Consider the following 25,974-nt stretch of genomic DNA (forward strand, 5'->3'; position numbering starts at 1 on the left):
CTTGCCATGGTGGCCCCATGTGTGTCAGAACAGAAGAGAACTAAATTTTCAATGGCTGATTCTTCAGAAGTGGGTCAATAGGCCTTTCTTTTGAGGTGCCTGCATGTAGACTTGAACTTCCAAACTTTTGCTAAGTAGCTGGGTGTCTTAACCATCTGTACCACCCAGGGACACACACATACACACATACAGAAAGAATTACATAAGCAGACAGTTCTGGAAGCCACGCGTGAAAGTGAACAATCTTGTTTGTGGGGTGGGGAACAAAGATGCTATTTGATTTTTTTTTCTTTGTGTTTCTTCATATTTTCCAAGTTTCCCCACCATGTATGTGAATTATTTTTCAAATGATAGATGAAGTTTGTCTTATGAAAATACAAGTGACCAGTCAGTGGTCTTCAGAGTCCATCAGACCAGGTGAGAACCCCAGCTCTGCCGCTCTTGAACTGACAGACACAAACAGGGGGAGTGACTCTGAGCCTCAGTTTCCTCATCTGGATCATGGGTCCACCCCTACCCACCTTCACTCTTCTCCTGGGGTGTGGGGTCAATGGCCTGCCACCCCTCGTACCCCGGTTCCAGGTCCGGCCTGGTCATCCACGATTCTACCCAGCAGTGGAAGTTCCTGTGGGGGAAATGAGGGATATTGGCCAAAGCTCAAACTGGACTCTTTCGCTTTCACCTCTCGAAGACTGACCGTGACTTGGCCTTTCCCTGGGACTTCCCCAATCCTCTGGGGCCTTGATCTAAGCTGACCCAGCCCCTCCTCCCTCCGGCTCTGCTTTACCTCCTGTGGCCTCCTCCCTCAGTGCCCCCATGCTCACTTCTCTTTGGAAGGCATGCTTACCTCCTCTCCGGCTTCAGGTTTCAGTCCCACTGACTGTTCTCTTAATTCCTTGTCCCGTCTTTCAAGTCCACGTGCCTTGTGCTGGTTGAACCTCATCTCCCACCTGCCTCCAGACTCCTCCCTAAGCCTCACCTGCAGTCTGACTCTTACACCACACCCTTCGGTGGCAGCTTCTAGATCAAACCCAGATGCCTCAATCAGCCTTTCCAGACCCTCAACTCCTGCTGCCTTTCCCTGTCTTGCTCATTGATGTCTCTCCCCCTCGGCCTTCGCTCAGGCTGTTCCCTCTGTCTGAAAGGACCTTCCCAAGCCCTGTTTTACTCCCATTTGACTTTTAAGGCCCACGTCAAGTGTGACCTCCTCCAGGAAGCCTTTCTAGGTTTCCCCTCCAAGAGACCTTCCTGACTGAGCCCACCTCACCCTGGACCACCACCCCTCTCCCTGCACCCCACCTCACCAGATCATCTCGTTCTTGTCACCCTGGAGCTCCCCGAACTTGTTGCGGAAGTACTCGATGAGCAGGTTGCTGTTTTGGTCATGGGCTGAGTTGTAGTTGGTCACAACGCGGGTGGGGATGCCAAGGCACCGCAGCACTGGGGAGGGGGGCAGAGGACACGGTCAGGGGTCAGGGGTGGGCCCTGGAGGGAATCTGCCCCACTCAGACCTCCACATGCTCTTAGGCACCTTGGTGAGTTCTGTACCCACTGTCTAGACAATCAGGGTATGTGCCATCCCTCTTGTCTGGACAGTAGAGTCCAACTCACTGGTCATCTCATCCCCTGTCCACTCTGTCCCTGTCACTCTGTCCCTGTCATCACAGCTGCCAGTGGGAGGCTGACATGCAAATCTGACCTCAGCACTTCTGTACTAACCTTCAGTGGTCTCCCATGGCCACTGAGGGTCAAGATGAGACCCCGGTGATGAAGGTTGGTCCTCCGGCCTGGCCCTTGACCATTCCCTGCACCTCTTGCTCTGGACACATTATCCTCCTCTCAGTTCTACCACAGGACATTAGCATGTGCTCTCCCCTCTACCCCGAAGCTCATTCCAGCGCATCCAAATTGCCCGTCATCGGCACACACTGTGGATTCATCACCATTCCCCTCAGCATGGGCATGTGGGAGAGTCTTTAATTCATCCTCTGAGGGCAGTGAGGAATACGACTTCTTTTACATCCCCAGAGCCCAGCAGAGGCCTGGCACAGAGGCGTCTGTCCAAGAGGGTGAAGGAGAGAGAGAGAGAGAGAGAGAGAGAGAGAAGGAGGGAGTGACCGAATCTCTCTGAGAGAGATGAGAGTAGGCCCAGGCAGACAGAAGGGAGTCTCCTGCCACTAGAGCCTAGCTTTGCCACTTCTGGGCTGTGCAACCGGCCCAAGTTCCTTTGCCTTTCTGCGCCTTATTTCCATTTCTTTGACAGAAGTTCAACATACCCAGTTCTCAGGGAAATGAACGGCACTGTGGGAGAGAAGAGCCCTGCATCCATGCCAAAGTGCTGTTTACAGAGGGGCTGTGAGAACCGGGACAGGGCCTGATGTTGCAACCACCCGTGATGAAAAGACAAGGGACCAACTGGCTTCTGCAGACCCGTGCCAGCTCTGCACGGAAACCAGTGGGCAGAGAGGGCAGGAAACCCCCGGGGTGAGGCTGCCCCGGAGGCCGCTGTGGCATGGAATTATGGGTGCTTTTACGCCCACATGATTTTTTTTTTTAAATTGTGATTTAGGCGAAAGTTTACCAAGCACGTTGCTTTTCCACTCACCCCATTCACACACCTTTATGACTTACAGCACCCACAACGTAACCACACTCTTGCCACTTCCTGCCTACGGTTTTGGTTTCCATGAATCCTGTCCTGCCCCTGCCTGCCTTTTGGGCTTTACCCCTGGGCACATGCTGCCCTATCAGTCTTATGTGGTCGCTTGCTGTCAGGGAGGAGGGCATACCTGGTGTCACCGACTTCCTTAGAGGTCTGTCTACTGACTGACTGAACGTTGAGAGCTGGGGGGGTGAGTTTTGCTCCAGGTTCAAAGAGTGACTAAGCGCCACGGTCTGAGAGGCTCCTTGTTGTCGTTGTTTAGTGCTGTGGAGTTGACTCCTAGTGACCCCAGGAACAAAAGGTCTGCCCTCTGTCCTATCCTGCACCATCCTCATCCTCTCCAACACGTCAGAGTCCCTTGCTGCAGACACTGCCTCCGTCCATCTCATCGAGGGTCCTCCTCTCCTTCACCTTCCTCTCCACCTTTCCGAGCATGATGGTTTTATCCATTCTGGTTGCACTTTCTCCAACATGATTTATTTGTTCTTTTGGCAGTACTCTTCTTTAACACCACAACTCAAATACATCAATCCTTCTTCTGTCACCTTTGTTCATTGTTTAACTCTCAGATGCATAGCAGGTGATTGCAAAGGCCGTGGCCTGGATCAGGTGCACTTTAGTCTTTGTTTGTTTTTAAATTAAAAAGATTTTTTTTTTTGCACCTTAGTCTTTAGGATGACATCATTGCTCTTCAGGACTTTGGAGAAGTTCTGACAGCTGACTTTCCCTAATGCTACAGGTCTCCTGATCTTCTGACTCTGGTACCAAGGGTATTGACTGTGGACAAGATGAAATCATTGACAATTTCAACCTCTTCTCCAAGTATCATGATGTTGCCTATTGGTCTAGTGGTGAGGACTTTTGTTTTCTCGATATTGAAGTTTGTTAGTCTCAGGCAAACCAGTAAGGCCATTTTTGGTTTTTAGTTTTGTTGCACATTTTTGTCCACTCTCTGCAGGACTTTCAAATGTGATCCTTTTAGAGTGGACAGCAGCAGTACCTTGCATAATTTCTTTTACTCTTTCTGTATTTTGTAAAAGTAACAGCTTCTCGGAATAGGACAAAGAAAGTAAATAAGCGGAAATGAAACAAAAATCCCTAGAAAACCTGGAATAACCTTTGAGACTTCCCTTTTGCTTTTAATTTTGATTGTGAGCTCCTGGGAAGGGGAGGAGGGGGAGGAAAGAGGGGAAAGGAAAGGGCCTGACCTTTGCCCTGTGCCCTTCAGTAACCAGGACAGGAGCTGCTCAATGGTCCTGGAATTTGACCAGGAGTCTAGTGGGTGCTGGGAAGGAGGAAGGGCCGTGATTTGCTGCCACCTCTTGCCTAGTTCCTGTGCCCTGAGGTCTAGAGATGGTTCAGACATGTCCCCACCACAAATAAGTAAAGGCTGGCATCCCAATCTCAGGCCTTACTCCATCATGCAGAAGCCAGAAGCTTGGGAAGAAGCAAGGCACCTCTCCTGTCCCAGGGATGGGATCCCAGAGGTGGTGTCCCAGGGATGAGGTTCCAGGAGTGGGGCCTCAGGGTTGGGGTTCCAGGGGTGAGGCCCCAGGGATAGAATCCCAGGAATGGTGTCCCAGGGATGGTGTCCTGGGGATGGGGTCTTGAGAAGCCTCATTGTCACAGTCTAAGGCCAGGAGAGGCCCCAGATCTTCACAGATCTGGCTCCAAATCTGGCCATGCCACCCACTAGCTGTGTGACCGTAGGCAAGCCACTTCCCCTCTCAGAAACCCCGTTTCCTCCAGTGTAAGAGGAGCTAAGAATATCAGCTTGTCGGGACATTGTGATGATTCAGAGAGAGGTGATGGGCGTGGGCAGAGCCTCTGTCTGCCCGTCTCTGTGGTCAGTGTCAGCTCAGGCGGGCATGAGGAGGGAGGCATTTGAGTCTGTGGGGCAGCGAGTTGTGCCATGGTGCCCAGCACCAATGCCAAGGTATCGTAATTGCCCATGCATCCTGAGAAAAGGCCCAGAGATCCACTTAAGAACGCTAGAGTCCCAGCTTCCCTCAGAAACATCAAAACGGAAAGCTAGTATGAGCCAGAGATTACATCCCTGTGATTCCTAAGAACCAGCAATTGTCTCAGTCACCATTGTCTCCATTTCACAGGTAAGGAGACTGAGGCCTGGAAAGAGTAACCTGCTTGCCCAAGCCCACCTTAGGGGGAGTTCATCTCCAGTCTATGGGCTGCTCCATGGGAACAGCACTTCTGAGGGTCTTCCATCTGATAAGCTTTCCCTGGCTCCATTACACACAGGCCTGGGTAAATCAGGTGACTCAGGCCACATTCTCTGGAATTCCTTAAAGAGAAAACCCTAGGGGTTCTCTGAGAAAATATGTGTCAAGTGTCTCGAAAGGAATAGGATGGGGAAGTTTCCACAAGACAGGGGAATTCAGAGGTCACAAGGGAACAGTCATGGACAGAGAGGTGGGGGCAGTGACCAGAGACAAGCCAGCCGGCCAGTATGGAAGACAGTGCTGGGAGCGCCCAGGGTCCTTGTAGGCCTGAGGTGTTCTGGAAAGCTTCATCATTACAAAGGTCTGGGACTCAGAAAAACAGAGCCTCTAGACCAGACTCTTAGGTTCCCTGAGCTCAGTAATAAGAATAACAATCATCACCATTATATAAGGGAGTTCTGGTAGCCAAGTGGTAAGGAGCTGTGCTGCACTCCCAAAGGCAGGCTGTTCAAATCCACCAGCTGCTCCATGGGACAAAGATGGGCAAACTCCTCCTGTGCAATTAAACTGCCTCTGAAAACCTACTGGTGGGTCAGCTATGAGTCGGTTCCAACTTGATGGTATACAACAACAACAACCAACCATTAAATAAGTATTTTCTGTTATGTGCCTGTCATCATTCAAAGGAATTCACACATATTTGCTCATTTAAACCTCACAACCATTCCAGAGTTGAAGCTCAGAGAAGTTAAGTGAGTTTTTCTCTGGGACACACAGGTGGTAAGAAGCAGAGCTTGGCTATGAACCCAGATCTTGACTCCACAGCCCATTTTCTTACGACTCAATTTTTAAAAGCACTGTTAGTGACCCTGGAACAATCCTCAGTAATTTCTGGGCTTGAATTTTCAGGGTTTTTTAAAAATACAGTTATAGCTTTAAATTGTTGTACATTTCTTCCTTAACATCTTAGAAAATCTTTTTCTTTCTTGGCATTGATTACATTCTTATTATTGTCAAGTAATTGATAGCTAAAGTTTACTGAACACTGCACTGGGTCAAGTTCTGTGCTAAGCAGCTCTACGTCACATCCTATTGTACCCATTTTATAGATAAGGAATCTGAGAGAAGAAGTCATTTACTTAAGGTCATGGAGTACGTGAGTGGCCAAGCACGAATTTTAAACTCACGTCTACCTGTCTCCAGAGATCACTCTCAATCCTTAACCCACACTGCTTCCTGAATAGCACCCTCTGATTCTAATAACTACTAACAGGAAAGGGAGACAGAGGGGAAGCTACCAGATCCAGGTCCCATAGTGGTGCTGGCAGAAGAAGCAAGACAACCACCAGGATCTCCTGACTCCCACTCCAGTGCCCTCAATGTTCTCTTCCCAGGCTCCAAAGAAGCTGGGAGCAGGCTCGAGACCCTCCCCTCATCCTGGCGCGCAACTCACCCGTGCAGGCCACGGCAGCGAAGACCCAGCACTGGCCGTACTTGACCCGCTGGCAGCTTTCATTCTTCCAGCGCCTCAAGATGTCCACACTGCCGATCCAGGACATGGGGCTGATGCCGTCTTCGTACTTGTTGTCCCAGCGACCCAGCAGCACACCCTGGTCATCGTTGCAGTTGACCTGCAACCAGTGGGACATCCTGAGGGGACCGAGCATGGGTGACCGCTGAACTAGAGTGAGCGTGAGTTCAGCACAAGGCCAGAAGCAGGGAAGGGAGTTACAGGATGAGGGAAGAGCAGGTACCAAGGTGTGACAGCTTGCAGTATGCTGGAGTTGGTTGGGGGCCAGAGCCCAGGATGCAGTAGAGAGACAGGAGAGGAGAGGAGGGTAAGGAAGGTCAAGATCATAAACAGTTTGAGGGCTGGAGATGTGACCTTGTCCTATGAGCAGCAGGCTGCTTGGAATGGCATGACATGATCTGAGTTTTTTAAAGTACTCTCTGGACCCTGATGAGATTTTACCAAGATCTTCTTGAAAACCTCCCCAACTCCCATTCAAAACTCTCACTGCCGTCCTCAGTCGACGCTCTAACCAGGTTTTACAGGCTGTACATCCCTAGAAGAGAGTCCATCTTTTCATCTTTCTCCCACAAAACTCCCATCACCTCCAGGTAAAATCTAGCTTCCTGACTGTGGCCCATGAGACTCTGCCCGGCCTGGCCCCCTATCCGCCTCTGTAGCTTGTCTTGTACACACTGCCCTCACCCTACTGGCTTCCCTTCTTTTTCCCAAAGCTGCCGAGTCATTCCCTCCTTCTGGCCTTCACAGTAACGCTGGGCTCGGCCAGGCAGGTACATCTCCTCCCAATTACTGTATCTCCACCTCTGGGTGTGTGTGTGTGTGGGGGCTCCCTTAGCTCTCCGGAAGTGGGGTCTTGTGGTCAGAAGCTTTCACAATCTAGGTCTCTCGATCACACACGCCACAACCTCTGACCACACCTGTGATGGGCTCTTGCTGTTGTTGTTGTTGTTGTTGATTGCCATGGAGTCGAGAACGGCTCATCGCAACCCTATGAACAAAAGGCCTGAAGCCTTTCAATAACTATTGACATTTATCAAAGTTCATAGAGTTTCCAGAGGCATGTTGTTTAGGAAGTGGGGTTATTGAGGCTAATCTCTATCCCCCACCACCCACTAGCAGGTACATTCCACAGGGTGGTTGTTAGGCGTCATTAACTTGATACTATGCCTAGGGACCCTCTGAACAAGAGATAGGAACCCTGGCCTCTCCTGTGTCATCCTCACCATCTCTGACAGGACTGAGCCCATTGTTACAGTCACTGTCAAGATCATAGACATTTTGTACCCGCGATAGAGTACCTGGGATGGAGGCACCTTTGATAAACGCCTGCAGATGAATGAATGGGTTGCTTTTGCGTGAATCTCATCCCCCGCCCCCAAATACAAACACTCCTCACTGAAAAGGCTTGTCCATCTCCTGGGTGCCCCCATCATGCCCAGCAAAGAGCAAGGCCTCTGTCGTCACAGGAGGGAGCAGGCCAGCGGGACACACATGTGCCCTGACCCGGGGTGGGGGTGCCTACTCCTCACTCACCATGGCGCTCACCACCCGGCCCACGTAGACAGGGCTGTTACGACGGGAGCAGTCACGGCTGGCGTCCTTCAGGAACTTGGGGTTGACATCGAGGAGTGTCAGGCAGATATCCAGGATCCCGTCTTCAAACTGTGTCAGAGCAAATAGGAGGGCAGTGAGGGAACCTGCAGCTCGGGTGGGGTGTGTGTGTGGGGTGTCAGGTCAGATATCTCTGCTTTTTTTTTAAAAAAAAAATTGTGTGTGTGTGTGTGTACTGGTGGATTCAAACCACACACCTCTGGGATTGCAGTGTAGCTTCTTGCCACTAGGCCACCAGAGCTCACCAGGTATCTCTGCTTTATGATTCAGCCACTCTAGCTGAAAAAGGTGAAGCCTCACTTACCCACCAGGGGCTACTGGGGAGAAAGACGGGCAACCTCCTCCTGTGCAATTTATAGCCTCTGAAAGCCTGCTGGAGGGGTGGCTATCAGGCAATTCTGACTCCAGAGCAGTGAGTGACCCTGTTTAACTTCTTGTCACCACTTCACATATTCAGGGACTCTCCCATCTGTCTGCTACTCCTCAACCCGGGCAGGTAGCCTTGGCTGACCCATAGCTTTGGGAGAAGTAATAAACAGTTGTCATAGTATACATCTCTGTTTTGGGTTTATTTGCTACTCTGCAATGTTGTTATTGTTGTTGTATGCCATTGAGTCACCTGTGACTCACAGTACAGTATCTCTGAATCCTACCCTATCCTGAGCCTATCTCATCATCTCTGACAGACCTAATCCCATTTCTCAGTCACTGAGTCAATCCATCTCATCCAGGGTCTTCCCCTCCTGCGCGGTCCCTCCGGTCTTCCAAGCGTGATGTCCTTCTCCAAGGACTGGCCCCTCCTGGCCATCTGCCCAAAGTATGTAGCTAAACTTTTTCAAGCATATCTCTGATTCCCCCAAGGTGGTCCCTGCACCAGCAATACATCCCTGGGAACTTGTCAGAAATGCAAATTCTCTGGTATTACTTTAGACCAACAGAATCAGACATTCAGAGGTGGAACCTGGTATTCTGTGTTCAATACACTCTCCAGACAATCCTGAATTGCACTCTAGTTTGAAAGTCATGGATCTACACTATGGTCTAAAGCATATGCTATGTGATCTGACTACTCCTCTCCCCATGAATACCTGCCAAGCTCACAGTTCCTAAATACTCCCCTGATTCTTTCCCCATCTTGAACCTGGAGCTGTTGCTCAGATGGCAGACAGATCAACCCTAAGTGGTGTGACCTCAGGCCCAGACCCTCTCTGAGCCTCCAGCCATTTCAGGCCCTCAGTTTCTTGATAGCATGGGCTGGGTAGCCCTGAGGTTTTTTCACATCTTGCAGCTCTATCTGCCTCAGGCTCAAGGCTGGCCCACAGTAGGTCCTGAGAGGAAGGAGCAGGTAGCCTCACCTGTCCAAAGTTCCACGGTGTGCTCTTGATGAACCTGGCCGAGCCCTGGTAGATGAAGCCCTGCTGGGTGAGGACGTATTCCCGCCGCTCATCTTCCAACTCCAGGTACACCTCGTCAGCTGTGGGCAGGAAGAAAGGGGCCTCAACAATGGGTCTGGCAAGGCCCGGGGTCCCCGCAGACAGAGAAGACAGGGTACCCGCTCCCCTCATCTCAGAGCCCCAGTGACCCCAGTGTCTCAGAGGCCATTCTCTTTTATAGTCAGAAAAATCAATCAGTAATTAAGGATCCCATATCAGTGACATAAGGCATTATCAGATAGGATCAACAATGCGGTATGCAGATAACACAACTGTGTTTGCTAAAAGCAAAGAACAATTGAAGCTCTTACTGAATAAGAACAAAGACTATAGTCGGTATGGATTATACTTCAATATAAAGAAAACAAAAATCCTAACAACTGGATTAATAAGCATCACGAGAAAAAAAATATTAACACCGTCAAGGGTTTTGTTTTACTTGGATCCATGCTCAGTGCAGCCATCCAGAAATAAAAAGATGTATATAGCATTGGGAAAATCTGCTGTAAAAGACCTCTTTAAGGTGTTACAAAAGGAAATACGAGAAAATGAGAACTAAGGCACAGAGACTTGTACACCAATGTTCACAGCAGCGTTATTCATCATTGCAAGAACGTGGAAATAGCCCAATGACCAACCACAACGGAATGGATTTGAAAAGTTATGGTACACTCATACAATGGAATACTATGCAGCACACAGGAGCAATGATTTTGTAAATTACTACCTAACTTGTGTGGGACTGGAGAGCATTATGCTGAGTGAACTAACTCAATCTCGGAAAGACAAATACTGTATTAGACCATTTGTATAGAACAAGTACGAGGATCCAAGAAGGAGGAGGGGGACTTGGGGGAAGCGATGCTTAATTACAGGGTCACACAATTTGATGGGTTGGGGGAGAGATGGGTAAATGAAAGAGAAAAAATCCAGTGGGAAAAACAATGTATATGAACTCTGTAAGTAAACCAGTATAAAGTATTTTTTTCTTTTTTTTTAAAAAGGAAACACCTTGAGGACTAAAAGCAAGATGCACTAGACCCAAACGATGATTTTTCCAGTTTCCTCCTATTTGTAAGAAAGCTAATAATGAATAAGAGAGACTGAAGAATTGGGGCATTTGAAACATAGCTCTTTGGAAGAATATTGAATATATTATGAACCAGAAGGAAAAAACCCACAAATGTTTTGGAAGACGTTCAGCCTTACAAGCAAGGCTGGCGCGACTTTGTTTCCCATACTCTGGGCATGTTATTTGGAAGGACTCGTCCCTGGGGAACGACACAGTGCTTGGGAAAGCCAAAGGGCAGCAAAAAAGAGGAAGGTCCTCAAGGAGTTGGGCCACAATGGGCTCATGCGCAGCAGAGGCCGGTGAAGGGCTGAACGATGCTTTGTTCCATTGCACAGATAATGCTATATAAACGTGGGTGCAGACCTATAAAGAAACAAAAACTGAAGCTCTGAGTCCACGTGAGGAAGATCAAGGCCCTGCCCGTGCTCATGGCCTCAGCTCTGACTCAGCGCAGCCCTGCACAGCAGGCCAGAACCGACCCATGGAGTTTCCAAGGCTGTGAGTCTCTACAGATGCCAGCTTGCTACATCTTTCTTCCGTGAAGCGGCTGGTGGATTCGAACTGCCGAACTCCTGCCAAACATCCAAGAGCGTAAGCACTAAACCACCAGGGCTGTTGTGTGAATAAGGTCTGTTTTCATTCAAAGTGGAGAAAGTTCAGTGTAAGAAGAGGAGCCCAAGAAGTTAGATGGCAGGAGCCCCAGGGTCAGGCTGGCCTTTACCATCTCCACTTCACAGACGCAGAAACTGAGGAAAGGAGAAACCCAGGGCCACATGGGGGTTTTGGAGAGCCCTGAATATTTTTGCCTTTCTAAATGCCCCTTCTTCTACTAGAAAATAAATACATAAATAAACAAATAAATAAATAAAATTAATTTCTTTACTGCTACATTGCATAACGATTACTGTGTTTGCTAAGGTTGTTGTCCCTGTTGAGTTAATGCCAAATCTTGGTTACCTCCTGAGTCAGCATGGAACTGCTCTCTGGAGGGCTTTTCACGGCTGATTATTTTGTTTTTGGTTTTTGTTTTTTTTTTCTGAAATAGGATTACCAGGTCTCTTCTCTGAGGCTCCTGTAAGTGGACTTGAACCTCTGACCTTTGGGTTAGCCACTGAGCACATTACCCATTGTACCACCAGAAACTCCAAATATGTTGATGTTATAGAAGAAAACATACTCTTCAACTCAAAAGTTTCATTTTCCTCCTGAATATAAAATAAATGGATACAGGTCTTTGGGCTCCTAGTACCGTCCGGAGGGAGCTCTGGTAGCCCAAGTGGCAAGGAGTGGTGCTGCCAACACAGAGATCGATGCGATTCATTTAATAAGACACAGTGTACGGGAACGATCAAGGGGGTCATCCACCAGTTCCTCTGCAGGAGGAAGGTGGGTAAACTCCTCCCATGCGATTTATAGCCTCTGAAAATCCCCTGGAGAGTCAGCTCTGAGTCAGTTCCGATTCGAGGACACACAATGTTTACAAAAGCATCTGGGGCTTTGGACTCTGTCGACACAGAAGTTTGTCCTGGGAAACCCGTCTGTTCCCAGCAGGGCCTGGCCTGGATTGCAGCTGCCTACACCTCTCAGCTCCATTGGCCCTCCTGCAGTTGCCAGCACTCCCAATCCTAGCAGAGCCAGGAAAGGGAATGTGGAAGTGACAGCTCTTGATTCTGGGAAACAATGCTGCTATTTGCTCTTTGGTCCTAGACACTCTGCCATAAAGGTGAACCTTAAAATAAGTATGTCTATGAATCAGCTGGTGCGTGTGACAGAAAGAACAGAACAGAACAACCATTCCAGTGAGTGTCCCCTCCCCAGGGCCAGGAAGCCGGAGCTAGGACCTGACACACCTCAGGTCTCCGTGTGGGGAAGGTGGGTGTGTTAAGGATGAGAAGTCTTGCACAGAACTGGTGCTTCAATCCGTCTGTCTGTCTTGGAGCTCACAGTCAGGAGGGTCTAGTCTCAAGGCCAGATCCTGCCTGCTCCCACCCATTCCAGCAATTTCTTCTTCCAGCCCAGCTTCCTGCCTTAGCATCACCCGTTCCATCCTCTTCTCGAGGCTCCCGCCCTCGGGATATGGGTCACTTTAGTCATTGCGCTGCTTGGCTGACCGCCACCTCAACCCCGCCGGAAGGGAGGGACAGACTGAGCGGGAGGGAAGGGGACATCCCCCAGAATCTGCATGTTCATTGAACTCTGAAACCCCACAGTGCTGGTGAAGGTGGAGACGGGCATGTTCCTTCTCAGTGGGCTGGGCTGCCAGCTACTCACAGCCCCGTGCAGCGGGGTTACGACTCAAAACAGGTGCACAGCAGGGCCTGCCAAGGCCGCATCCGTGCCGGGAAGCCACTCCATGGGGCCCAGGACACGTGAGCAGTGGTGTGCATTGCAGAACCCTCTTTGGGATGAGCCACTCGGGAGGACCTCCTGTCCCGTCAGGCAAAGTCCAGGCACTTGGGGCTCTTAACTGAATGAGCAAGGTGGATGTGGATTTATGTGGAAAGATTCCTGAGGCATGTCAAGCCAGTTGGCAGTTTGAATCCACCCAGGAGGAGCTCTGTGGAAGAAAGGCCTGGCAGTATATTTCCATAACGACCACAGCCAGTGAAAGTGCCATGGAGCTCGGTTCCACGCTGTAACACACAGAGTCACCATGAACCAAAACAGACTGGACAGCATCAGGCTGGCTTGTTGCATTTTGTTTCAGACTGACACACGCTGGTGGCACAGTTCGTAGGCAGCTGTGATACTAATTCAACGGCTGAGCCTCTTTGGAGGTGGTTCGAATCCACCAGGATGTGGAGAAAGATAGGCTGTGAGATTTTATAGCCTTGAAAACTCACCCGAGGGCCAGCTATGAGTTGGCTCTGACTCCCCCAGCAATGAGAAAAAGGAGAGAATATGGACATGGATTCAGGAACTATGGTGGCATGGCGCAGTAGGTACTGAGCGAGCTGTTAATTGGCATGTCAGCGGTTTGAATCAACCAGCTGCTCCTCCTATAAAGATTTAGAACCATGGAAACCTGACAGTGGGTCCCAGAACTGACCCAAGGGCAGTGGGGTTTAGGTATACTATGTACTTTGTCCCTTTTGTGTTTACAAGAGAGACACTCATAAACATAGCCGTTTCTCCAGGCACACACCCACCACAGGATGAACCGGAGAAAGTGTTCTCCTGCCAAGTGGCTTACGGTGGTGTCCTTTGAAGAGAGGGAGTGGGTGGCCCAGCACTTGCATCTTTTTTAAAGGATGTGATGGCTTCGAGTATTACTGTTAGAAAGATATTAAAATTATGCAAAAGAAAAGTTTTTTTTAAAAAAAAAAACTTACAAAAACTTTTCTCCTTAAATGTACTAATTACAAAATGTCCCCAAAGACAGGAAAATAAAGCAGTGACATAGGATATAGCTTGTCTCTAAACTGGCAATGGCAGGGAGGTGACAGAGGATGCCCAGAGGGTCAGAATTTCCATCTAGATCCAGAGGCGGGTGGGTGGACCATTCCCAGGCTGGATCTGAGCCCGGATCTCTCCCTGCCTGGCTATGTCAGAGCAAAAGGAAGCAGAAACTATCAGCATGAACTGCCTTATCAGTTAAATGGGGAAACCGAGGCTCATGGAGCTCCTGCCTTCTTTCTTGCTCAAGTCAGCCTCAGCTCTTGCCAGCTCTCCCCTCGGACTCTCTGGCTTTCCCTAACCTTATTGATTTATTGAAGGAGCTTCCAAAAGCCACTTAACTTCTCAAGCCTCATTTTCCTGCCTGGGGAAGGGAACAGGATGCTGACAAGTTCCCCCTGGGATAGTTGAGAGAAATAACTGAGATGGAGTGTAAAGAGGTGCTTTGAGAAACAGATTCCTCTTGTCCATGTTTCCTGGACAGCCTTTACGCTACCTTCGGTTTCCACTTCCCAGACAAGTCAGGTGAGATTTAAAACAGAACAAAACCAGGACCTAGTGCATGGCCCCGGGCATTGGCTGAAATGAGCCATTCCTGGAATGAGCCTTCTGAACTCAAGACCCGCCCTGTCTCAGTTTAGTGTTAGGGGACACGTGCGCCCAGGCTCCAGAGGAACTGGGGTGACACACTCGGCAACCCCTGAGCCCTTGAGCATGTCAGCTGGCCTCCACAAGCCTGTTTCCTCATTTGTAAATTGGGGTAACAAGATGTTATGAATTGAATTTTGTCTCCTCCAATACCTGCTATAAGCCCTAACCCCTGTGTCTGTGGTTCTAATCCCATTGTGGTCTTTGTGGTAGGAAGAAGGCAAGGTGTGTCTTGAGGCAACCTCTTTCTGAGACTTGAACGAGATTAACCAAGCAAGCCCAGCCAAGATGGGGGCAGACAGATGCCATATCGCGAGATGATCTTCAAGAAGCCAAGGGACAAGGACCTCCCCTCAGAGCTGACCCAGAGAAGACTTCTCTTAGAGCAGGCCTCCTGAGATTGGACTTCTAGCCTCCTAAATTGTGAGGAAATAAATCTCTGTTTGTTAAATCCTCCCACGTGTGGTATTTCTGTTATAGCAACACTACAAAACTAAGAGCACTCAGATTTTGTGAAGTAGACACGATCTACTCTGATGTCTATTCTGTAGCTCAGGGTCTCTTTGGGGGTCTCTGCCCACCACCTCACACATCAGGGTGGGGTGCAGCTCACCTGGACACCAGGCATTGAAGAGCAGGACGAAACTGCACAACATGAAGCTGGAGCCCTGGTAGCCGGTGGAGGTCTCCAGGCGGAGTCGGTATGAGCCGACCGGGGCGTTGGCCGGGGTGCTGAACTGTAGCAAGAGGACATTGTCCTGCTGGTCGACCACCGCAGCCGCCCAGATGCCATCCTCCATAGCGTCAGACAACTGGAAACGGGCCTTGGTCCCACACTCCTCGCTGGGAGCTGGGCCTGTGGAGAGAGGAAGCAGCGGTGTGAGTGGAAGGAGGGAAGGGGTGAGGGGGCCAGGGCACACCCTTGGGCCCCGCAGTCTGGGTTCTCTATGTAGCCCCACCGTAAACCATTTGTAGGATTTTGTAAGATGTCTCACTTAGTTCCTTGTTGGTAAAGTGGGGATCAGAACCCCAAATTTGAAGGCTGTTTCATGGGGACGTACAAAAAACAGATAATACAGGTAATACAAGCAATGGGGCAGAGACGCTGCCGCACACTACTCTGTCTTGGTGTGACTTTGAACCTGGCCTTGAGGTCACTGGACTCACGTTGTCCATTCACACAGGGGTAGGAATTAGAACTGATGCTCCCCAAGGATCCCCCGGTGCCTAAATCCTTTCCCAGCCACAATCCTGCCCTCCTCTCTGGCAGAAAGGAAGACTGACTAGGAGAAGGCCCTGGCCCTCGGATGCTAAGACCTGGCCGTGTTGGCTGGCAAAGGGCACTGGCCAGAAAGCCTCTGGCATTTGTCTGCCCAGTGTCCCCTCCAGTGACATCTCTATTTCCAAAGGCTGCTCCTAACCATCCCGCACCTCCCTAAATATTTCCCACTTTATGAGTCCTGGAACTTCCTGCTTCCCTGAAGCCATTTAAAAAAAAATAATTTTTAAATTTTTTAAAAAATTATTATTATTAATTTCAATGAACATCTACAGAGATTTTGGAATTCCATTCATTTGTACAGACAAGAAGACTAAACTGAGGCTCCGTGAGAGGGTGGTCTCCCAACAAGACCCCAGGGTCCATAGCAGCCAGGCCTTTGGGCTCTATGCTCCTGCAGGTCCTCCACGAGGCCTCTGGATCCCAGAGGGCTCTTAATGAACAACCTGCCCCCAGTGCATCTGCAGGTGGAGGGGAGGGGAGGCAGGTCTGAGTCATGAGGAGGGCAGGGAGGGACCAGCACCCTTTTTGGACATGGACAGCAGAGAGGAGAACAGAGTGACTTCTTTGCCCGTTTGGGCCATTGCCCAGGAGGATTTATTTTTATTCTTTCATTTCCCTCCCAGCAGCTCTGTCTGTCTGCTGCTGGCAATATCAGGGCCTGCTCACCCAGGCACTCTATCCCTGCGCCTGGCCTGCTCCTCCCTGCCGACCAGCCCTACTTCACAGCCAGGCCCAAATATAACCATGAATTCACAAGGATGATGCAGGCCTCGGTGCCCTATCAGAATGCCAGGAGCTGACGGGAAGCCTTTAATCACTCCCTGACTTCCAGGTTTCAGAGGCTCAAGAGCCAGTCCAGGTCCGATTCTCCCTCTGCCTTTGAGCACTGCATGACCTGGGCCAAATCATCAGGCCTCCTTGGTCTAGAATTTTCTCATCAAAGAAGCAATTAGCTTAGACTACATGCTGTCAAGTTCTGGTTCCAGATCATGTATCAGCTGTATGATCTTGGACTGGTTAATTAGTTTTCTTGGCCTCAGTTTCCCCATCTGTAAAATAGGGCCAATCTTAATACCTCCCCATAAGGCTGTTGTGAGGGTTAGCGAGGTGCTTCAGGGCTCCTGGTGCAATGTCACTCTATTTGCAGGTTTTAATGAGGAGTATTTGGAGAATTTACAGAATGAAAAGGACAGCACATTTCACCGTTAGCCAGGACATGCCTCCCACCCTGCAAAGCGAGGCTCCTGTCCACAGAGTGATGTTCTGTCATACATCCTGGCTCACATCTTGAGAGGAGAGCGCCTGAGTTCCTGGCGACCTCGTACTAAGAAGCTGCGCTGCAATCCCAAAGGCATGCAGTTCAAACCCACTAGATGCTCTGTGGGAGAAGGATGGGTAATCTCCTCCTGTGCAATTTACTGCAGTTGAAAATCCACTAGAGGGTCAGCTATGGGTCGGTTCAAACTCAACGGCACATAATAACAAGAGTGAAATACCAATTAGACAGCCGCGTCTACGTGCCAAACAGCCTGTACAGAGAGAAGGCGGAGTGAAAGGGTGGGAAATTCAAGTGGAAAGTCCCTACAAGCAAGGAGCAGCACTTACTGCCCAGTTCTGTCTAGATTCAGTGGTATCCCTCCTCCTTTCCGCATTAAGATAAGCCTAATAGATCCTGGGCATCTCCTGAGGACAATCATCGCCCCTTTGGGCATGTTTCATTGCTGGTGAGTTGGAAATGACTCAGACAGAGTTGAGCCTCTGCTGGATCACTTAGGCAGTAAATCGGTAAATCGCCTGGGAGGATGTTGTTTATCTCTTTCCACAGAGCTGCTGGTGGAACTACCAGAGAGATGTGACCTTTGTGTTAGCAGTGCGACTCCCCGTGAACTTTTACTGTATGTCCACCAGCAGCCAGGGAGATGGTCAGGGTATAATTATAACAGTGCACCTGTGCATCTGTTGTTGTTAGGGACCCTCAGAAGAACGGCTCTGAACCCTGTCCTATCCTGAGCCAACCTCACCATCTCTGACACACCTGACCCCATTGCTAAGATTCACTGTGTTGATTCACCTCATCAAAGGTCTTCCTCTCTTGCACTGACCCTCCCTGGCAAAATAGTAAGTGCTCAGTACACAACAGTTACTATTGTTTATTGAAGGGAGTTCTGGTGGTATAGACTGTAGCATGCTGGGCAGCTAATTCAATGGCCATGCACGTCCAGTGGTTCGAATCCACTAGCAGATCCCTGGGAGAGAAATGGACAGTCCTTTGCCATTACGATTTACCACCTCAGAAACCCAATGGAGGATCGTCACTATGCAGTCAGAACCAATCTGACAGCAATAAATTGTTATTTTTTAAAAATTGTTTGTGGAGTGGCGAGCTCTGGTGGTCTAGTGGCAAGAAGCTGCACTGCAATTCCCAGAGGTGTGCAGTTTGAATCCACCAGATGTTCTGCTGGAGAAGGAGGGACAATCTCCTCCTGTACCAGTCAGATCTAATTTGACACACACACACAAATAATAAAAATTTAAAACAACAACAACAAACTATTTGTGCAGTAGCCCAGTTAGGAGGTTCGAATCCACCAGGCAGTCTGTGGTGGAAAGATGAGGCAGTCAGTCACTCCGTAAAGACTTCCAGGCTAGAAAACCTGATGGTAGAAATGACTTCAAGGCGGTGGGCGCAGTCTTTAATTTTGTTGTTTATTAAGCAGTTGCCGTGGTGAAGCACAGCGCTGCTATCCGACTGGTGGTTTGAACCCACCACCTGCTCCACAGGAGAATGATGTGGGCCCACATCTGTGGAGATCCACTCACTCACTCGCTGCCTCCGAGTTCCGAGGCTCAACCTCATCATGGAGGAGACGCCGTCTTTCTCCCTCCGATCAGCTGGGGGATCTGATCCATCAGAGAAGTGGACCTTTTGCTTGGCAGGTAACCGCCCTATAGACTAGGCCACCAGAGCCCCCCAGCCTTGGAAACCCTATGGGGACGTTCTACTCCATCTCGTCTGGTCACTGTGAGTCGGAATCAACCCAGCAGTGGGCGGGGTTTGGCACTGTTGACTGTTGTCACCACCACCTCCCTGCAAGGTTTTGAGGTTCACGAGAATTCATAGAAGGCACTTAGAACTAAAACCAACCCAACCCAAATGCATTGCCTTTCAGTGGGAACTGGCTCATAGTTGACCCACCCAGAGGGTGTTCAGGGACTGTAAACTGAATGGGAAGAGAGTGCCCACCTTTCTCTTGAAGAGCTGCTGGTGGGTTCGAACTGGGAAAGAAGCATTGCCTTTGGGTTAGCAACACAGCTCTCTCTGGACTACACCGTAGAAGGAGAGGCTCCAGTGAAAGGGAACACTGCTGATCAGAATTCTCAAGCCAATCATGGTCACACGGCCCTTAGTGGAATGACGAGATTGCCTACTTTGATGGCTTCACTTTAGAGCTATAGAAACAGAGGCTGGTGGAGGTAGTTGGAGTGATCACACACCCCGGTGTGTTCAGGCAGTCCCAGTGTTTGCCTATGACCAAGCCCCGGCGTAGTTATTAGTGGCATCCCTTTCATTACCAGAAATGTCCCTGTTTGGATAATCAATTCTCTGGTCACCATGGCAATGAGCCACGTCCTGGAGTCACTGTCACTGTTGACACACCACCCTTGGGAGGCAGGTCAAGAAACACATTTCCCTTTCTCCCTGTCATGTGGCAGCACTGGGAACACACCTACACACATGCTCCTTTCTTCCAAGGGACTAAGGAGGGTGGGACAAGGAGAGTTCAGCCACAAGGCCCACCACTGCTCACGTAAGCTGGCTTTGCAAATTCCTTGGCTGTGGTTCCATGCTGCGCTCTTGGTGGGGACAGGAGCACCTCAGGGACCATTCTGGGTGGAAATAACCCTGGGGACTATCACAGCTTCGTACCACAGAAACAGGGGACAAGGGTGTGGTGGTTGAGTGGAACCTTCTAGAGCAAAGCCATCTGTTAAACTCATAATCACTCTTTTCACTTCTCAAGCTGACCTCACTCCCTCTCCACACACACCCCAAACTCTGGCTGCCCCCGAAGGGAAGCTGAGCTTTATTCTGGCAACAAAGATGGTATTTATGTGCTGTGGGGTGTACCCTCTAAGAGAGACGGTTAGGTCTCGACCTCGCTGGGAGAAAGTACACAGCAGTTGGCTATGTGAAGCCAGATCACATCCAACATATGCTGAGTGATTGGCCCCCTCTCTGTCCTGGCCATGCCTCAGTATCCCTGAACTGGTCAAAGCTGGAATGTCCCCTTGCAGGGACAGACTGGGTACTGAGTGACAGTCCCACATAAGGCCCAGGCTTGCTCAGATTTCGGGTCAGGCCCTAGACCTTGAAGTGGGGGACTGGTTTCCTAGTATTGTCCCTCTGACTTCCCCAGCCCCCGGGGAGGGTCCTGGTTCCTGGAATCAGGAAGTCATGTGCACCCTCCCAGAGATACAGTCAGGTCAAGTTGGCCATGGTTTGAGATAAGTCAGTGGAGGCTGGAGAATAAAGATTAGCTGCTGGGTTGGGAAGGCCAGCGCCCCCACCACCCAACCCTCATAAACGAAAGTCTGGCCTCCTGGATGAATGGAGAAGAAGGAGAAAGAAGAAAGAGGGCATCTTGAGAGTGGAAGTTGGAAAAAAGATTGAGCATCTAATATCCCATTTCACAGAGGGAAAAACCACAGAGGCTGGAGGGCACTTGAGGCAACCAAGTAAATGTGTCTGCGTGGAGTCATAGCAAGGAAATTACCTCAACTTGGGGCTTGAACCCTGTCTGTCCCTAAGTCACCATGTGAGCAAAGAACCTGACCTTTCTGAGCCTGTTTTCCCGCAAAATGGGGCTCATTATGGTTCCAGGCTGGGAAGCCGCAAGTGCTCCCCAGATGTTGGTTGCTGCTTCCCCATCCCAACGTGACTCTCTGCAGGACTCACATCCAGCCCCTCATCACATCTTCCAACTTGGCATTTTACAGGGAGGCAAACTGAGGCTTGGAAATAGAGAGACCTATTTTGGTTCTTTGGCTGTTAGAATGGGCCCCAAGGTGCAGGAAGTGGGGTGGGGGGTTAGCAGGCGGAAAGGGGGAGGGAGGAAAAGGATGGAGTGAGACCCACAGCTGGCCTGCAGAAGCTGTGATAAGGCTTATCAAACCGTCTCCCAGGTAAACACAGCCTCAGCCAGGCCAGGCAGCTCCTGCCTGCTGCCCTCTCTGCCCTGGAAGCCTCAGAGTCAACCTTTCCATTCTTGGGCCAGAGATCCAGCCAAATGGCCCCTTGCTGACCTCAAGGGAGGCTCTCACCAGAAGCTGAAAGGACAGAGTCAGTATTCGAGGGCCCCTTCCCAGAAATGAAAGCAAGAGAGTCAGCACTGGGCATCCGGGGACAGGAGACTAGGGTTTCAATGTCCCTTCATTCCTCCCTAGACACAGGCAGCAACTGCTAACATCCACAGAGTCTCAATCTCTTTCCAGGACCATTTCACATGCGACCTTCCAACCTAAGAACTTTTCAGGTGGCGAATCTCCATCTCAGAGAGGCTAAGTAACTTGCCCAAGGTCACACAGCAGGTAGGCAGAGTGGTTCACACTAGAAACCTGGTAGGTCTAGCCTGCAGTCACTTTCCAAAACTGAGAGATGGAACAAAACCCCTGCTCAAAGCCCTGGGGCCAGCGGGGTGTTCTCCCAGCCACCCAAACCCAATCTGGGCCTGGTTCCAGAGACCCTGTCGGGCTGTGTGGATTTTGGAGGGACTGCTGATAAGAGGTCAGAGAGTTGTTTAGATGGAGAAGATGAGCCTGGAACTTGACGGCCTTCATAGAAGGAAGCTGACTCTAGTTCTGGTGATCACAGGCTTTCAGGAACCCAGGTGCTCAGGGACATAGTTTTGCCTTCAATGCTGGATGACCTAGGGTGATCGGGAAACCAGACCCATTACAGGATTCTGACTCATAACGACTCTATTCTCCCCCACTGCCATGAAGGCAGAACTGACGCATAGCTGACCCTCCAGCAGATTTTCAAAGGCTGTAAATCACACAGGAGGTGACTTCATCTTTCTTTCACAAAGCAGCTGGTGGATTTGAACTGCCTACCATTGGATTGGCAGTGCAACTCCTTACCCACTAGGCCCCCGGAGCTCTCTAGAACATGGTAAAGCTGCCCCATGGGGTTTCCAAGGCAGTAAGTCTTTTTGTGGATGCAGATTGCCACAGCTTCCCCCCACCCCCACCCTCAGAGCACTCGGTGGATCGAACACCAGTCCTTCTGTTAACAGCTGGACACCTTAACCACAGCACCACCAGAAATCTTCCCAGGGTGATAATGCTCTCCTATCAAGGCCTCAGTTCCCACATCTGTAAAATGGGGCTAAAGGCAATGCGACATATGCTATGCCTCTCCCAGGGGACAAAGAGGTGTGCAGTCATCTGTTCCAATCCTTGAGGGAGGACAATGAAGCCACAGAACAGGCCAGGTGAGCCTGGAAGAGGTGGGGAGGGGGACTCACCGGTCTCCACACTGAATGTCAGGCTGTCCACACTGGCCTCGTAGCCTCGGCCTTCAAAGTGTAGTGCCAGGCGGAAGGCCTGCCCACGTCGGACTACCAGCCTGTCCTGGCACAGGTCAGTCGTGTGGTGGTAGCTGCTGTTGGCCTCCAGCTCCAGGTCACATCTCTCCAGGACCAGCTCTACCAAGACAGAAGGAGGGAAATTAGTGGCACCCCCGATGATGTGCCCACACTTCCCACATGCAGGGATTCTCAGCCCTCCCAGCCCTGGGGGTCCCTAGACAAGGAGTGTAGACCCCTTCTCCCCTATATACTCACAGGGCCATTCTCTACCCTCCCATCCTTGATCTCCCAGCCACCTCCTAGCCTGAAAATAATTTAACAGGCATTTCAGCCCAGTGCGACATATGAACTCTTTTTAGATCTTAATTTTTTTATTAAAAACTTTAAAAAATACTTATGACACGTATGAGATATTTGGAGGAAAGGCCTGGTGGTCTACTTCTGGAAATGAATCAATAATGATAGTACCTGGGGAGCTCTGGTGGCCTAGTGGCAAGAAACTGCACTGCAATCCCAGAGGAACATGGTTCGAATCCACCAGATGCTCTGCTGGAGAAGGAGGTGCAATATCCTCCTGTACCAGTCAGATCTGATTTGACGGTACACGCACACAAAATAATAACAAAACAAAACAAAAAAATAATGATAATCCCTACGGATCATTATGGTCCGAACCCATGTGCACGATTTAGAGGTCCACTCTGTGAAAACTAACAATGCCAGACAACTGGGAGCATGGACAGTGATGGAATAATGAGTGGTATTAAAGGATTCAGGGAGTTCTTATCCTGTGTGTGTATGTGTGGTCTGTCAAGTTCATCACGACTCACAGTGACTCTATAAACAACAGACAGGAGCTGTTCCCAATCCCGCACCATCATCAAGATCTGGGCGGGCCACACTCAGGTCCATTGCTGCAGTCTTTAAAGACATTTCCTAAAAGTTACAGATGACCAGATACGATGTTGGGGTATCCTTTTGCAGGCAGCAGAAAGTCTATTGCTTCAGAGGTTCGCTGAGAGCCAGAGCCGAAAGAGCTGAAGCTGGGTGGGGGCAGCACAAAGCTTGGCAAAGTCAAAGCCAATGCTAAAAAAGCCTCAGGGCTCAGGGAGAAAGCAGGGCAGACTCTCGGACTTGCAAGGGTCGTTGGAGAGCATGTGTCCAGCGGAGGACAAGCTGGACCTTCCACTGTAGTGATGCCCAGGGCTCACTTTTCCCATCCTGGAATACCTCAAACGTGAGGCAAGCACAATGTCTTGGGAGACGTGGCAGACTTACACCCCACTTACACCTCTCAACATCTCTACTCTACAGGTCCTATCACCATCCCCATTTTACAGCAGGAGAAACTGAGGCCCAGGTCCTTAATGTAACAAGTGGCTACTTTGGGATTTGAAACTAGGGCTATGCAATTCTGGAGCCTGTGCTGGTAAAGCCCGCCTCTCTGGGTCTGTCTTCTATCCCTCTCCCCCTCACTTTCCTCCCTCCTGTCCACGGCCTGTGCTACCCTCCAGTCTGAGAGGAGACATTTCCTCATGTCCAAAACAGAGGAGAAGGTGGTCTACCTTCTACTGCAGCAGGAGAGACCTCAACTGGCCATGAGGAAGCACTTCCTGCTGGGGCTTTTTGGAACTTCAAACACGGAGATGTCTAAGCAGAAGTCACTGTGACTCCCCTGGGGGTCTGGATAGCTGGGCAGAGATGGCTAGTTTCTGGCGTGGGGCACCACGAAACTTTCCCAGGCTGTTGTCTCAGGCAGGTTTTCTGGGACCCCTGGGCTACCTCTAGGACACAGACACCCTGACGTCCAGAAGCACAGATTTTTGCACTAAGAAAGGACCTAAGGTCTGTAGGTCAGTAGGATCGATGTTGGGAGTGACCGCTGCAGGAGACTTGTCGTGACAGGGTCTCTAGACCCACTGGGCCTCACCCCAAGATGGTTTGCGACCTCTCCCAGCACTCTGGGGATTTGAGGTTTGGAGAGGGATTAGGGAGATGATATCACATAGCAGGTCAGACCTGGTTCTCCCCAGGTACCTCTCCAAATTCCTTCAACCCTTCAGAATTATAGTGGACTTGACCCACAAGCTTGCTGAACCCTGGGTGTGACAGCAACAGCTCCATGGTAGAAATGCCCTCCTCTGGACCTAGGACAGAGTTGTGTGTGTGTGTGTGTGTGTGTGTGTGTTCTTTGCCCTTCTCAGCCCTCACCATGTACCAATTGTCCCAACTTTACAGGAGAGGAAACAGATAAGCAATTGCTCAAGGGCTGGCCGTGGCAGAACTTATAACAACAAGAAGGAATCTGCCTAGTGTCCGCCCCTCATCCATAGGATGCCAGAACTTCGTCTCTGGTGCCTGGATCCTGGCTTGCATGCCTCCAGGGACAGCAAGCTCATCCCCTCCAGGCTGGCTGGGACTAATCAAAGATCAGATTAGGACCTCCTCTGTAGTTTCCACACCTGGCACCCAGCAGGGACTTGTTCTCACCAATTTGGATAAATCACAGCTGTCCTGTATTTTACGGTTTACAGGGCGCCTTGACTTCCCTTTCTGCTTCCTCCTGGGCTCCAGGGAGACAGGGGTTAATGATCAAGCCCCAGAGAGCGAGGAAACTGAGCCTCCAAGCCGCGCTGGGACCTTTGAGGCGGCTCACTTGAAAGCGGAAAGGGCTCATCCCGCCTGTTGCTCTTTGCTCTCCGACACTGGACCTCGTGCATCGAGCCCAGCCCAAACCAGGGCAGGCCCGGGAGGCGCGGCCAGACCCGGGCTCCGAGCGGTGCCGCTGAGCCCACACTCACCCTCGGCCATGGTCAGGCGGCGGCTGGACACGGGATCGTCCAAGTGCTGACCTCCAAGTGCTGCCCGCTAGCTGCCCGCGCTGCTGTGAGTTGAGCGTGGCCTTGACTTTTAGTCCTCTTGGGGCGGGGCCGGGGCGGGGACACGAGGGGAGGGCCTGGCGGACCATCCCTGGCCGGTCTGGGGTCCACGCCCCTCGGGCTGGGACCCACCCCGGGGCCGGAGCCCCGGGGAGGTGGAAAAAAAGAGGGAGGAGAGATGGGGGAGGGGAGGAAGGGAGAGGGAGGGGGAGGGAGGGAGCGAGGGCCGAGCGAGGGCGCCCCCTGGGGGAGCCGAGGAGCCACGGCCTGGGTCAGCACGAACAGGACACACAGACACCTGGACAGTGACACCAACACAGAATCGACAGGATACGGACACGGCCAGACTCCCAGGGACAGATGTTTGCTTGGAGTCGTGCCCAGAGGCGCCAGGACTCACAGACAGGCCAGACAGACTTCACAGACACCCTTAGAGGTGCTGGCGAAGGAGAAGACGGACATCTCCTATATGATTAGGTATTTATTGTTATGACAGGAGTCCAGAATGAAGGCTGCATAGTGGAGTGGACCTGGGGGGAGGGACTGTAGAACAATGAAAGAATTTTTCTTTTTTTACTTTTCCAAGAGAAGAGTGAATTGGTGAGGAGAAGTGGGCAGGGAGAAAAGTGCAACAATGAATGAATGGAAATCCAAAGTCTCTGTAAACTTTCATTAATTTTAATTAAAAAA

The 25,974-nt window shown here is 50.5% G+C and overlaps 1 protein-coding gene across 2 annotated transcripts in view; it reads right to left on the minus strand.

Annotated features, from left to right (window-relative positions):
- TGM2 (transglutaminase 2) overlaps positions 1-25,227 on the minus strand; it is a 37,349-nt gene extending 12,122 nt beyond the window's left edge. Inside the window, exons 1-8 of one of the 2 annotated variants that reach the window (XM_006881519.1) lie at positions 25,207-25,227; positions 22,343-22,522; positions 15,147-15,389; positions 9,340-9,458; positions 7,907-8,035; positions 6,296-6,473; positions 1,305-1,440; positions 522-625 (exon numbers count right to left, since the gene is read on the minus strand). In XM_006881519.1, coding sequence (XP_006881581.1) covers positions 522-625; positions 1,305-1,440; positions 6,296-6,473; positions 7,907-8,035; positions 9,340-9,458; positions 15,147-15,389; positions 22,343-22,522; positions 25,207-25,216 — 1,099 coding nt within the window. In that variant the 5' untranslated portion in view covers positions 25,217-25,227. The remainder of the gene's footprint in view (positions 1-521; positions 626-1,304; positions 1,441-6,295; positions 6,474-7,906; positions 8,036-9,339; positions 9,459-15,146; positions 15,390-22,342; positions 22,523-25,206) is intronic. The other variant, XM_006881520.1, reaches the window with a different exon arrangement.
- Positions 25,228-25,974: the final 747 nt, after the last annotated feature.

Source organism: Elephantulus edwardii, unplaced genomic scaffold (genome assembly GCF_000299155.1).
Source record: "Elephantulus edwardii isolate Elephantulus edwardi_28Jun2011 unplaced genomic scaffold, EleEdw1.0 scaffold00015, whole genome shotgun sequence".
Taxonomy (NCBI): Eukaryota; Metazoa; Chordata; class Mammalia; order Macroscelidea; family Macroscelididae; genus Elephantulus; species Elephantulus edwardii.